The sequence below is a fragment of the Rhododendron vialii genome, chromosome 6a (genome assembly GCF_030253575.1).
Source record: "Rhododendron vialii isolate Sample 1 chromosome 6a, ASM3025357v1".
Taxonomy (NCBI): domain Eukaryota; kingdom Viridiplantae; phylum Streptophyta; class Magnoliopsida; order Ericales; family Ericaceae; genus Rhododendron; species Rhododendron vialii.
The window spans coordinates 11079448-11092597 of NC_080562.1; the positions used below are offsets into that span (position 1 = coordinate 11079448).

Sequence of the window (13150 nt, forward strand, 5' to 3'; positions counted from 1 at the left end):
TAGAGAGATAGATAGAGAAACTTATTGAGAACAGTGCAGAGAATACTTTTTTTTTTTTTATATCAAAACTTGCATGATAAAGGAACTAAAGAATGGGAGCAGAGGGAGTATATAGGAAATTCTTAGCTCGCATGATAAAAGTCGCCCCTGTGTAGTGAAATTCTTAGCTCCGTCTCTGCTCCCTCTCATCCTGGAAAATAAGTATTTTCCCAACAAAAAAAATCGAACCCTTCACATATATGGAGATCCAAGTCTCATACATTTAGCGGATCAAAAAATAAAAAATAAAAAATAAAAAAAGGTCTCATACTTTTCTTCTTACCCACATTACTTGTCGTCATTTACCATCACTTTGTGCTGAATTGTTTGTTTTGCTTTATATTGGTGGCAGTAGTGCACAGTTTGTTTTATATGCTTTCTGGTTAACTTTTGATCCCTTTTGTACGTGTTTGCTTGCGGCAGTATCTGCAAGTTACTTGTTTTGGGTAAGAAATGCTGCAAATTATGGTTTATTTCTATCTCTAGTCTAACTAATAAAGGGCTTCTAAATTCCGTCATTGGAAATTTGAGCATCTCCGTATATCTTGTCAGATATGTGAAAATAAGAACGACTTATTTTGTAGGCCTCGTTGATATTATTACTAGTAAAAAAGTTATTTTGATCCGACATCGACAAGTATCAAAAGAAGTCTTATTTGTTAAAAAAACAATTTGAACGATGAATTCTTAGTGAGTGCTTGGTGACACTGATTAATTTGGAAACAAAACCACACACCCACCTTTACATCGTGCGTCTAAAGTGGCCTTATTTGGATGGGCATTTCTCTCGATGCTTATATATGCATTTTTTTATGTGGGTTGTGGATCATTTAGTGATTAATGGAGGCCATGAGTAGTACTGAACAATCACCACAGAATGGGCTGGTAGGAGGATTAGCGATATCCCAACTAGTCGGAGAAGAAGATCATGATCGCGGTGGTGCTGAAGAAACTTGCCTGAAAAGGAGGGTGTGGGTCGAAACAAAGAAGCTGTGGCACCTAGTTGGCCCAGCCATCCTCAGCCGCATTTGCGCTGCGACATTTGCCGTCGTCACCCAAGCCTTTGCTGGCCACCTCGGCGATGTCGAGCTTGCTTCCATCTCCATCGTCAACACCGTTATTCTTGGCTTCTGTTTCGGACTCGTGGTATTTTTAATTAACACACACTCATTAACATTAGCTAGCGTACGTGAAACATAATACACGACTAGTTGATCCAATTAGCTAGGCAGCATAACAAAGGTTGCTAAGTGTTATTTCCCCCCTCCCTTTGATAGCCATATGGGTTGCATAGGAGCCGTTTGGTAACCTATTAAGAAATATTTAAATATTCATCCTCTTTATTCATGCCATATAAGAATTCATCCTGTCTTTTTTTTTTCATGTTTATATTTTCATCCTTTTAGTGTGTAAATTACATTTTCTTACCTTTTTCACTATGCTATATATATATATATAATGTTATATTATTTTTCTAATTTAGTGGGATTGGATTGAATTGTTTTCCCAATTTAGTGGGATTGAATTGGATTATTTTCCTAATTCAATGGGATTTGGTAAATTTCAATATGATTGATTACTTTTTTTTTAATCATGGATTGTATTTGATGAATCGATATTTTTTGGAATATGCAAGATAAGTTGACCATATCTTTCCATTTTATCTTCATTCTTAAAGTTGGCCAATCAGACAACAAAAAGTCATATTTTTCATTGATCTTATTACAAGGAACATGATTAAATTACCATAAAAAAATACTCCCTCCGTCCCAAAATGATTGTCCGGTCCGCAAAACGGAGTGATAAAAATAATGCAATTTTTTCAAGAAAAAATTCAAACTTTTTTCACAAATTAAAAATACTCATTGATATCTAGTAAGTTGTTAAAAAACTTTTGATTTTTTCTTGCAAAAATTGTATTATTTTTAACACCCCGTTTTGCGGACCGGACAAACATTTTGGGACGAAGGGTGTATATAACATGACATACTTAAACTGTTACATGGTTAAATTACCATGACATTACATGATTAAATTACCATGACAATTATAACGTGGACACGATAAATATTCCATGATTCGAACAAATATTTCATGGTAATGGTTCAAATAATTTGTCATGAAATGAAAATAACAGAGAAGGATATTTCATGGTAAATGATACAAATAATTTACCATGAAAACTAAAACCCGAAATAAAATCAACCATGTATTGACAGAGCCGGTCAGGGATGGTATAGTGGATTCGTCGGGCAGCGCTAGCGATGGTCTCAATCAAGAGAGAGGTAGATCAGACTTCATGATGGCTTGACTATGCCGGTTGGTGACGATTTGGTTGACGGCGACAATGAGGTTGATAAGCAATGGTGGGCCAGATGATTGGGCTGCCGCAATTGCAGAGGACGCCATTTTGAGATTTCGATTTCAGCGGCAGTGAAAATTGGGACGTTCTGGGATTTCAAAGGGGGTTGGATGAGGCAAACGGCGGCGATAGATCGGAGGATGTCGGATGACGAGTGGATCGCCGTCCACCGGAGGACGTTGGAGGACTAGTGAATGGTGGCGATTGTTTATGGAGGATGAGTGGACTTTGGAGGGGAGAGAGAGAGAGAGAGAGAGAGAGAGAGAGAGAGAGAGAGAGAGAGAGAGAGAGAGAGAGAGAGAGAGAGAGAGAGAGAGAGAGATGCTTACTTATATATAATCCCATCAGAATTTTTGGGATCCAAATTTTTAGGGATTGAATAGAAATCGTGGGACGGAATGGGAAAGATTATGTTTTGGTCTCATTTTCCGGTGATATATATATATATATATATATATACACACACATATTGGGATGGTTCAAGGGACACCCAAAAAAACACTCCAAATCTCAATCTCATAGTTCCCGATCAAATTTTTATGATCCGAACCGTTCAATGTGTGTAGAATGTGATTTTAAGGGTGCCCGTGAGAAATTAGCAAAAAAAATGACCGGGAAAGACTTAATTTGAACAGTTTTTATTTGAACCGTTCAATAAAAAACTGTTCGAAACTATTCGGATCAAGCCCTTCTCGGTCATTTTTTTTGCTGATTTCTTGCGAGTACCCTTAAAATCACGTTCTGATCACATTGAGCGGCTCGGATCATCAAAATTTGATCGGGAACTATGAGGTGTTTTTTTGGATGTCTCCGGAACCGCCCCGTATATATATATATGAATGAATACTTAAGTTGGTTGAGATTAGAGGATGGATTTTTAAAAACTAAAAACTGAAAAGGTTACCTAACACAACCTTAGCTTTTCTCCCTTATCTTTTCTTGGGGGCAAGTGTAGAGCCCTCTTTGTTATTAGTTACTAGTATTTTAGATTCTCCGCTTTACTTATGATTATTTTGACTAGTCACTTAAAAAACTTAAAATAAGTTGGAGATGAGTTTGGTATAACTTTTTATTAGCTAAAATAAAAGTTTGTTAAATAAGTTGCATGTGCATAGCTTATTATCAAGTAAATGTCTAGATTAACCTTAATCCTTCTATAGAAAAACTCTCGAATTAAGCGCTTTCTTGTAAAACATACTTCACAACTCCAAAAAAGCTGTAAATTGGAGCTTAAAATAGATCACTTTTTTAGTCAAATAAGCTAAAATTGAAAATGGAAAATAAAAAACAAGACTTTTCCAACGGAAACCAACTTCTATGGAATTACTATAATCTTTCCTAAAATAGCAAAAACTTTCAATCGAAGGCCTAAATGAAGGAATTGGGCCAAAATCCACCATCAATCATGACCTTTGGGTCATGTGTCTTAACTGCAACATGAAAATAAGTCAACCCGCCAAGTTTTGTCCCAATCTGAGCTCGTCCAAATTTTGCCAAATCGGGTAATATGCAATCGACGCTTGATTGGGTTTTCGACGCTTCGACCGGTCCTTGATCAATGAATTCAACCGCTACTTGTTCGACATCAATAAGCTAAAAAAAAGACCAGTAAATTGGGATGGAGATAGTATCATAAGCATATATATATTGTCCATCATCAATTTACAGTCTCAGAATTGGAACCAAGAAAACTTCCCAAAATAAAATCACATGGTACAGATGATTCATTTGGTAACACACTGAAATAAATGTTGGCCATTAAAAATTCTCATTATAGTTCCGTTCAATTGTCAGGAATGTTGCATAAGAAGTGAATTTTCAGAAAAAATAAAGTAAGGTGAAGTAAAGAAAAATAAATTTTTTTTTGGTAACCAAAAATACAAAAAATTACTATGAAAAAGTTAATTTGTTTTCTCATCATCTCCGTGCAACTGAAAAGGCCTACAGAACCATTTTTTAGTCCCGAGAAAATAGACTTTATGTGGGTACAAATCTTTTGTGTCATTTACTCTCTCTCTCTCCCTCTCTCTCTAAAACTATGTTTGGTCATGCAGACAGGGATGTCAAGTGCATTGGATACATTATGTGGGCAGGCTTTCGGGGCTAAGAGCTACCACATGTTGGGAATACACTTGCAACGATCATGCATTGTGCTTCTCTTATGCTCTTGCCTCTTACTGCCCATCTACATTTTCACAACCCCGATTCTGAAGCTGTTGGGCCAACCCCACGACGTGGCCGTCCAAAGTGGGCTCATCGCCGTATGGTCCATACCACAGCACATGAGCTTCGCGTTCGTGATGCCGGGCATCAAGTTCTTGCAGGCCCAGCTGAAGCCCGGGGTCTACGCATGGGTCACGATGGGGACCCTCGGGGTTCACGTGGCTACTAGTTGGCTGTTTATGTACAAGTTTCGGCTCGGGGTGGTGGGGATTGCGGTTGCCTCGGATATTTCATGGTGGATTTTGGTGGTGGGCACGTATGGCTACATTCTCTGCGGCGGTTGTCCGGAGACTTGGACCGGGTTTTCGGTGAAGGCTTTTTCCGGATTGTGGGACTTTTTCAAACTCTCTGCGGCTTCTGGTGTCATGCTTTGGTATGATGCACTCTCTCCTTCTCTGTACGTTTTTGTTAAGTATTACAACTTTCAGGGGAAAAAAGAAAGATGCTTAAAAGGGACTATATATATGGTTCTACATTGATGATTAAAAATTCACTTATTAGTTAGAGTTTGCTGTAATCATCAGCCATTCTAAAATCCTTGGGAGATCCATTTATCGCAGCATGAATGTGTACCGAAAAGATATGATACGATAGGCGCTGATCATCATGATATGATTTTTGTGTATTTGATATTTTCGATGAGCTCTAAAAGGTGAACAATTTGATCACTAATTAATGCCAGTAAGGAAATTAAAGCACCCACAAAACCAAAGCATGTTCCACACCCATATTTTAAAATTTTAAAATCCACACCCTACAATGACAGACAAGCAAAAAAGCTACATAATGATAGGATCCAAAAGTGACCACACGTGACAGACCTCAAATGCGGCTGCACGTAAGGGGGATGTTAAGGAAATGGAGTCCCACATTGCTTGGGAGTGGAATAGGTGATCACTTAATAATATTTGGGATCTTTCCATTCATTGCCAATTAATTTTGAGATGAATATAAAGTTTCTACACATGATGCCTTGGTTTTGGATAATTTGGCCAAGTCTCTCCCACAAAGGCACTGTATTGTGTCACAAACCAAACCTAGGATTCGGGCTCAAAATTAGGAAAGCTGCCACAAAATGGATTAGGTACTCTCTCTTTTTAAAATTCAGACCGTCCAAAACACTTTTGGACAGTGAAATTGAGAGCGGTCGGGATAGACTTAATGATTTATTATTGACTCAAGCTATTGATCTGGAAATTATTCTGCAGCTTGGAGAATTGGTATTATAGAATATTAGTCCTGATGGCTGGACATTTAAAGAACTCCACGTTAGCTTTGGATGCCCTACTGGTCTGGTAAGTAATCTCGTACGTCGTCCTCGATCTATTGGTGAGTATCGATTAACTTAAAATAATTTCTATTACGTCAAATTCAGAATTTAATTACTACTTGCGAGCGTGACAAATATTAATTAAATTCCCTAGCTAGTGTTTTACTCCTATTTAATTTGCTCTACGAAAACGTTTTTGGCAGCATGAATGTGAATGCCTGGGAAATGATGATTCCTATTTCTTTCTTCGCAGCAATCGGGTATTAAATCTAATCTATTTCTTTCTTTCTTCGTGTCACTTAACCCCAAAAGTACAACGCCTTTCGGTTGATCTTTCCGGATCATTTTTCATACAAGGATGCTGATTTTGCAAAGTGAATCAGCTGCGTACAAAAGTGGAGCGCGAAAATAAATTTCCTTCACACAAATACAAAAATCATTTCATGAATCTGCTTATTTTGTTAGAACCAGTCATCTTTAAGAATATGTCTTAGAACATGCATGTGTAATTTTACACTCAATATATAATACGGAGTAGTGGTAAACAGAGTAAGAGTTGCGAATGAGCTAGGAGCAGGAAATGGAAAGGGAGCCAAATTTGCAACAAAGGTGTCCGTGGGTCAATCCCTCTTAATTGGCATACTCTTCTCTCTCCTCATTATACTCTTCCATCACAAGCTTGCGATGATCTTCTCGTCCAGTCACGATGTTATCCAAGCAGTTGGCAAGCTTTCTTACCTCTTGGCCTTGACCATCCTTTTCAACAGTGTTCAACCCGTTTTATCTGGTAATTACTGAACAATATAGTATAAATTCGACTTTTTCTATAGTCTATGCATTTTTTTTAAATGAAAGAATAAAAAAAAGGTTTGATTTTCTAGACAAAATTTAAGTAATTAACAAGTGTGATCGAAATATTCAATTGACAGGGGTAGCCGTGGGTTCTGGTTGGCAATCATATGTGGCTTATATAAATATAGGTTGCTACTACCTTATTGGAATCCCCGTGGGACTTTTTCTTGGGAGTTTCTTCAACTTTGGTGTTAAGGTATGTGGTTGGATCTGGGAATTCTGCAGGGCACAATCGCAGTTGTCCAAAAGTACTTCCAACAGTTCGGATTTAGAAATAAACTTTTGCGTCCGGACTATTGAAAACACTTGTGAACGACTTGGATGTGCCCTGCAGAATGTGCTACAGGGACTGCCCTATTGGATTTATGATTCCTATGTTGGGGCCGTTTTAATTTGATTCTTAACTTGAATTTGCATTTCGTTGGATGTATCGTAGAGGTACAATTATGAGTCATTAGCAATTGGGTCTAAGAGATCGATCGACCTAAGAACGACATTAGATAAGGGGTGTTGGATTTTTTTTAAAAACATTGGGCAGACGAAATTATACAGTTCAAAACTTTTGAAAACTTGGCTATCAAAATTCTAAACAAATTTTGTTTGGGTAGGGTAGTCGGTCGCCCAACCTCATCCGCCTGTCCTTGATTCAACATATAGTGGAAGCAAAACGCCGTGTATTAGTACCATTTATTTAACGTCTTTTACCATTGGATACATGATTGATTCTATTTTATTAAAATATATTTTGAATGACGAAATCAAAAGATACATATAGATCTTGCAGTTAGAAAAACCTTTTTTTGTTTAAGTATAGAAAGACTGGTATTCACTATCATGAATTTCAATCATAGTAAAAACACTCTTTTGCCAGTGTCGAATTTTTTGAACAATAAGTGAAGCAACTTGTGTGAAATTATTGGAAAATGTTGTCTAAAGTTTTTTGATAATTCAAATGTTACAGATACCTAAAATGTTGTCAAAAGTTTCTAAAACTACGCTTATAATATTACCTTTATTTATTAGTCATGGTTACGTGCAAGTTTCATCATTCAACCGTAGAACTAGAAACCAGCCATGATTAGCTCGGTAGATCACTCCTATACACTTTTACATGGCAGGTCAGAGATTAATCCTTACTAAAAGCAAGGATTGATAATTAATTGGACTATTAGTTGGGCTTAGATCTTATGTCTAGTTTGATGTAATTTCGATACTTGTATTCTCTCACTGATGGGAATAAAACAAAGCAGTACTAGTGGAGTTTATGTGTTGCATTAATTACCAGCAATATTGTTTAAAAATGGGCCATTGACTATGATAAATGGTTTTATATATGTTCATTATTCATAATGGCTTTTATGCCACCTGCTAAATTAACATGTACAGGGTATTTGGGGTGGTATGATTTTTGGCACCGCTGCGCAAACAACAATATTGGCCATCATAACAATATTTTGCGATTGGGAGAAAGAGGTAACATATCTATCGAATTTCTGGTAGCTTCTTGACAACTATAGGGCGTTCCATATCAGTGAAGGGTAGCGATTTTGTTTTGCACTCTCCTCGTTTATATGTATCCACATCATTTTTCCTTTCTTCGATGTTTTTTACTATGTACCATACCCTTCCATTAACTAACAAATTTTTACCCATGAAAGGTAGCATAGTAAATTTACATGAAAACAGGGCGTCTAGATGAAATGGGAAATGCGAAAAATCAGCTCATATATAGATAGTGATTATTAACAGCCAACTACTTTTCATGGATGAATTTGCAGGCACAAAAAGCTGTTCAGCAGGTGAAGCATTTGGCGAGTCCTAATCCAGATGATGATCACTTAATGGTTGAAAATTAAAAACTACAACTACAACATTGTCCTCCTGAAAACAATTTCGTACTATTTTAATTGGATCTGTAGCTGCGTAGGGCCAGGCCTTGAAAGGGGCTAATAATTGCTTGTAGATTGAATGAAATTTAGAGAACTCAACAAGATTTCATTGGAATTTGAAATATAATCCAGCAAGCCTGTTTAATAATATTTGAAAATAAATACTCCATTTGAACCTGGCATGGAATAAAACTTTGCAGGCCTCTTTAGTTAATTCTTGCTGCATAATATATAATACTAAACATTTCAAATGTTTGCAAGTTGGTGCCATTTAGGCATGCATGGTTGTGACGCGTAATAATGAGATTTCGGAAGTTAAAATAAGTGATTTGTACTAACTGTGGGATCTTTTCCAAAAAATTAACCATGTTGGATCTAGATTGAATCTCAGCTTTGTGGGCAGAGAGGGGTGCACATTTATCTGGCCGGGCTTGCTTTACACAATAACGGGCTTGGCATCTACCATAACCCATCTATCTATTCTAATAGCTATGCCCGTGTCGTCGAAGATTTGTTGGCTCGTGATTAATTCAAAACCTTTGATTAAGTAAGGGAATTTAGTGATCAATTAAGGCAAGAGATTTCCGCTACTTTCTCTGGGAGATGAAAAGGAAAGAAGGAACCGATGGAATTGAAGCACTGATATTCTCTTTCTCTCATTCTTTCCTGGATCGTCATTTTCCCTTCTTTCCCTCTACAGTCCTCTTGCCTTAACTGATATAACAAACATGGGCCTAACCTTGCACTTGGGCCCAACTACAAAATAATACTGTAACCTTACATGTACCCAAGAACCGAATAACATTTAGCCTACTTGCAAACGGCCCCGTTCATTAAAATTACTATGTATTATTTTTTAAGTATTTATTTTCTACTTTAAGAGACAGGTCATTCTGTCACAATATTATATCACATTTGATTAAGAAAAAAAGTAAGTATTTTACTTAGTAGAACACACCCTTAATACTTCCAAAATACAAAATCACAACAATATTTTTAACAAGACTAGGTACAAAGGTAATCGATCCTAATTATTTAAACTCCAAGACCATTATCGTTTTGGGACTCAAGTCTCAACCTTTTCTCTCTGTGTACGGTCCTTAATAAAAAATTTCTCAATTATTATTCTCATTTCTCTATTTATCTCTCTCCACTCATTACCCAAAAGTTAAAATTTCAAAACGAACATAGTCCAATTGATCCAACTTTTGAACTTCAAATTCTAGATCATAGATTTTCAATCTTAACTATGAACAATAAGATTTTGAACCCCATTCGATCCTTTTTTTTTCTCTCTCCGATTTTAGCAGTACTCTTTTTTCGCCCTTTGAAAACCCTAGTCGGTACATGTTGACGATATTGTATTTGAAGTAATAATTTTGATCTCGATTTTGGACCCTAGTAGTTGCTATGTATTGGCTGGTACCTACGTTTCTGAAGTAGTAATAATTAATTATTACTATATAAGACCCAGGCGCCGTAACACCATATATGTAAGTTTTCATTTTTGGGTTTTTCTAATTAATGAAGGTTGTTTTGCTGGGAGAAACTTGTAAAAAAAAGAGAAGAGGGTATGTGATCGAAGAGCGTTTTATCCTTATTGATAACATAGTGGATTGATCATTCCATTCCTCTTTTTCAGGTTTGGTTAGATCCCAACCCTGAATATTCTTGCAAAAGCTAGATAGGTTCGGTTATATTGGTTAATGTCTTTTTTGCCCACGATCCAGCACAAGTAAAAAATGAAATCCATCCCCATCTCCCTCTCTCTCTCTCTCTCTCTCTAAACCAGACCCAGCAAAACCATACACACGGCCAACACCTCTCTCTGTCTCTCTTCCTCCACGATGGAGCAGCGTCGACCACCGCCGTTGCCCTCTTCTCTCCCTCTCTCTCCTCTCTCTCTCTCTCTCTCTCTCTTCTCCATTTTGATTGATTGAAGAATTCCTCACTCCTCAGCAGCAGCAGCATGCACACACTCTCTCTCAAATTTCGTACATTCTCGTCTCTCAAAATCTTCAGATCTGTTCAAATTCCTCTGTTCTCCCCTCGCATTCTACCGGGCCCGTTGATTTGTGGCCTTTTGTTACTTGTTCGAGTTATTCGAAACAGGTATGGAGTGTCTCTCAGTGGTGTGAATTCGAAGATTAATGGTCCGAATGCACTAGGAATTCTTGTGCTTGTGCTCTATTCTGTACTTCAGTTGATTGGCAGGGCTTATTTTGTTTTTTGTTTGTTGATCAACGGGCTTATTTTGTTAGATTCTAGTAGATGTGTGTATGTATAGAGTGCTTACATATATAAAAAAAAGAAAGGCGTATATATCAATCACATGCAATTGTTTTTATTACTTTTTTTTTATCAGCGGGCCTTTATTTTTTTTCAATTTTTGTTCGTGTGTATTTTCTATGAGAACTGTGTAGTTTTTTATGAGAATTGTGTGTATGAGAACTGTGTATTTTCTCTGAGACTGCGTATTTTTCTATGAGAACTGTATATTGTCTATGAGAACTGTCTATTAGAATCGTGTAATTTCTATTAGAACTATATATTTTTTATGAGAACTGTTTATTTTAGTGTGTGTTAAGACTATGTGAACTGTGCATTTTTTCGTTCAAATAGCCAGTTCACATAGTTCAGTTCTTATAACCAATTCACAAAACTAGTTCTCTATGATAACAATCAGTTCTCATAGAATTGATTATGAGAATTGACAGTTCACATAACTAGTTCTCGTGGCTCAGTTCACATAGCCAATGCTCTATGAGAACTCAGTTTTCATTGAACTGACTATGAGACTTGGCAGTTAAAAATTCACTTCTAAATCAATTTATTTCCTATGTGAACTATTACTTTTTTACTTTGATTATTTTTTTAAGACATGGCAGTGAGAACATTTATAACTATATTTTATTTTAATTACCTTTTTATTTTTGTTCAATTTTTGCTCGTGTGTGTATTTTCTATGAGAACCGTGTGTTGTTCAAGAAAATTGTCTATGAGAACTGTGTATTTTTCTATGAGAACTGCATATTTTTCTATGAGAAATATGTATTGTCCATGAGAACTATTTATTAAAACCGTGTATTTTCTATGAGAACTATATATTTTTTATGAGAACTGTGTATTTTAGTGTATGGTAAGATTATATGAACTGTGTATTTTTTAATTCACAAAACCAGTTCACATAGTACAGTTCTCATAACCAGTTTATAAAGCTAGTTTTCTATGAGAACAGTCACTTCTCATAGCCAATCCTCATAGAATTGATTAAGAAAACTGGCAGTTCTCATAGAACTGATTATGAGAATTGTCAGTTCACATAACTCAATTTACCAAGCCAGTTTTCTATGAGAACTGAGCAGTTCTCATAGAATTAACTATGAGACTTGACAGTTCTCATAATCAGTTCACATAGCCAAGGGTATTTTTGTCCGAAATAATATGATTCAGGAATTGATTCTAAAAATATAGTTCTCATAGCCTCAGTTCAGTGGTATTTTTGTCCAAATTAATATGTTAACTCATGCTATGTGAACTGGTGGGGATATTTTTGTCCGAAATATTATGTTAACTGACTATGAGAATTGGCAGTTCTCATAGCCAGTTTACATAGTCAAGGGTATTTTTGTCCGAAATAATATGCGTCAGAAGTTGATTCTAAAAATATAAATTTTACTAAAAATGGACATGTACACAAAAAGTTTAGAAGAATGGGCAAAATAGTAAAAATTCATGAAAAGTCAACAAAAAGGACTAAAATAAAGAAGAAATATTTTTGTCAGGACTAAATTAAATCCGAACCTACTTTTTGGGGCTAGCCTCTAAATTCCCCTTTTATTTATCTTTGAAAATAAATTACAAATATTAAAAAGAGCCGGTGATACAACCTCATGCTCCAATGGTGATGAAAATTTGGTTTTAAAATAGGGCAAACTTTTAAAGGTGGTTCTATATTTGGAACCAAACCATCCTTGCCACCTAAGCCACACAACTGAAAATAACCACCAATTAGGCAAAGAATTCGACGGGAAGTACTAGATTGGCCGGAAAGTTGTTGGAATCAATAATCCAAGAGAAATTGTTAAAAAAAATGTTGAGTTTATATAATAAATTTTTACTTTTTCGATTTTTCCCGTCGATAGATCCAATAGTCCACAAAAATTTTGATGAAAAACTAGTGAAAAAAATTGAACAAAGACGAAACAAAAAAAGGCAAACCAGCCCTTTGTATGGAACTATTTTGTTGTAAATTATAGCACCAACCACTGGAGATCAAGAAGTGCCAAAAATTTTCAAAAAAAAAAACTTTTTGATACCAAATTATGAAAATGGATATAGCAGTATCGGATTGAGCTGATTTTTTGCTTGGAGCCGATTTTTTGAGGGGGCTCTTGAAAATATATTTTACATTTAATAAACGGCTTGGATCGTTTGGGTGAAACCGTAGTGGACCTCACCCCATGATCTGTGCATAAAATCTGTGTACAATTACTGTGTGTGGGTATCATTTCT

At 36.1% G+C, this 13150-nt stretch overlaps 1 protein-coding gene across 1 annotated transcript; it reads left to right on the top strand.

Moving 5' to 3' along the window:
- Positions 1-788: 788 nt before the first annotated feature.
- Positions 789-8783, top strand: LOC131331411 (protein DETOXIFICATION 27-like). Its single transcript, XM_058365336.1, has 8 exons — positions 789-1185; positions 4456-4997; positions 5833-5919; positions 6098-6154; positions 6443-6681; positions 6824-6942; positions 8133-8219; positions 8525-8783. Exons 1-8 carry the CDS (start codon positions 880-882, stop codon positions 8600-8602), a joined length of 1515 nt encoding a protein of 504 aa, XP_058221319.1. The 5' UTR covers positions 789-879; the 3' UTR covers positions 8603-8783.
- The last annotated feature ends 4367 nt before the right edge of the window (positions 8784-13150 follow it).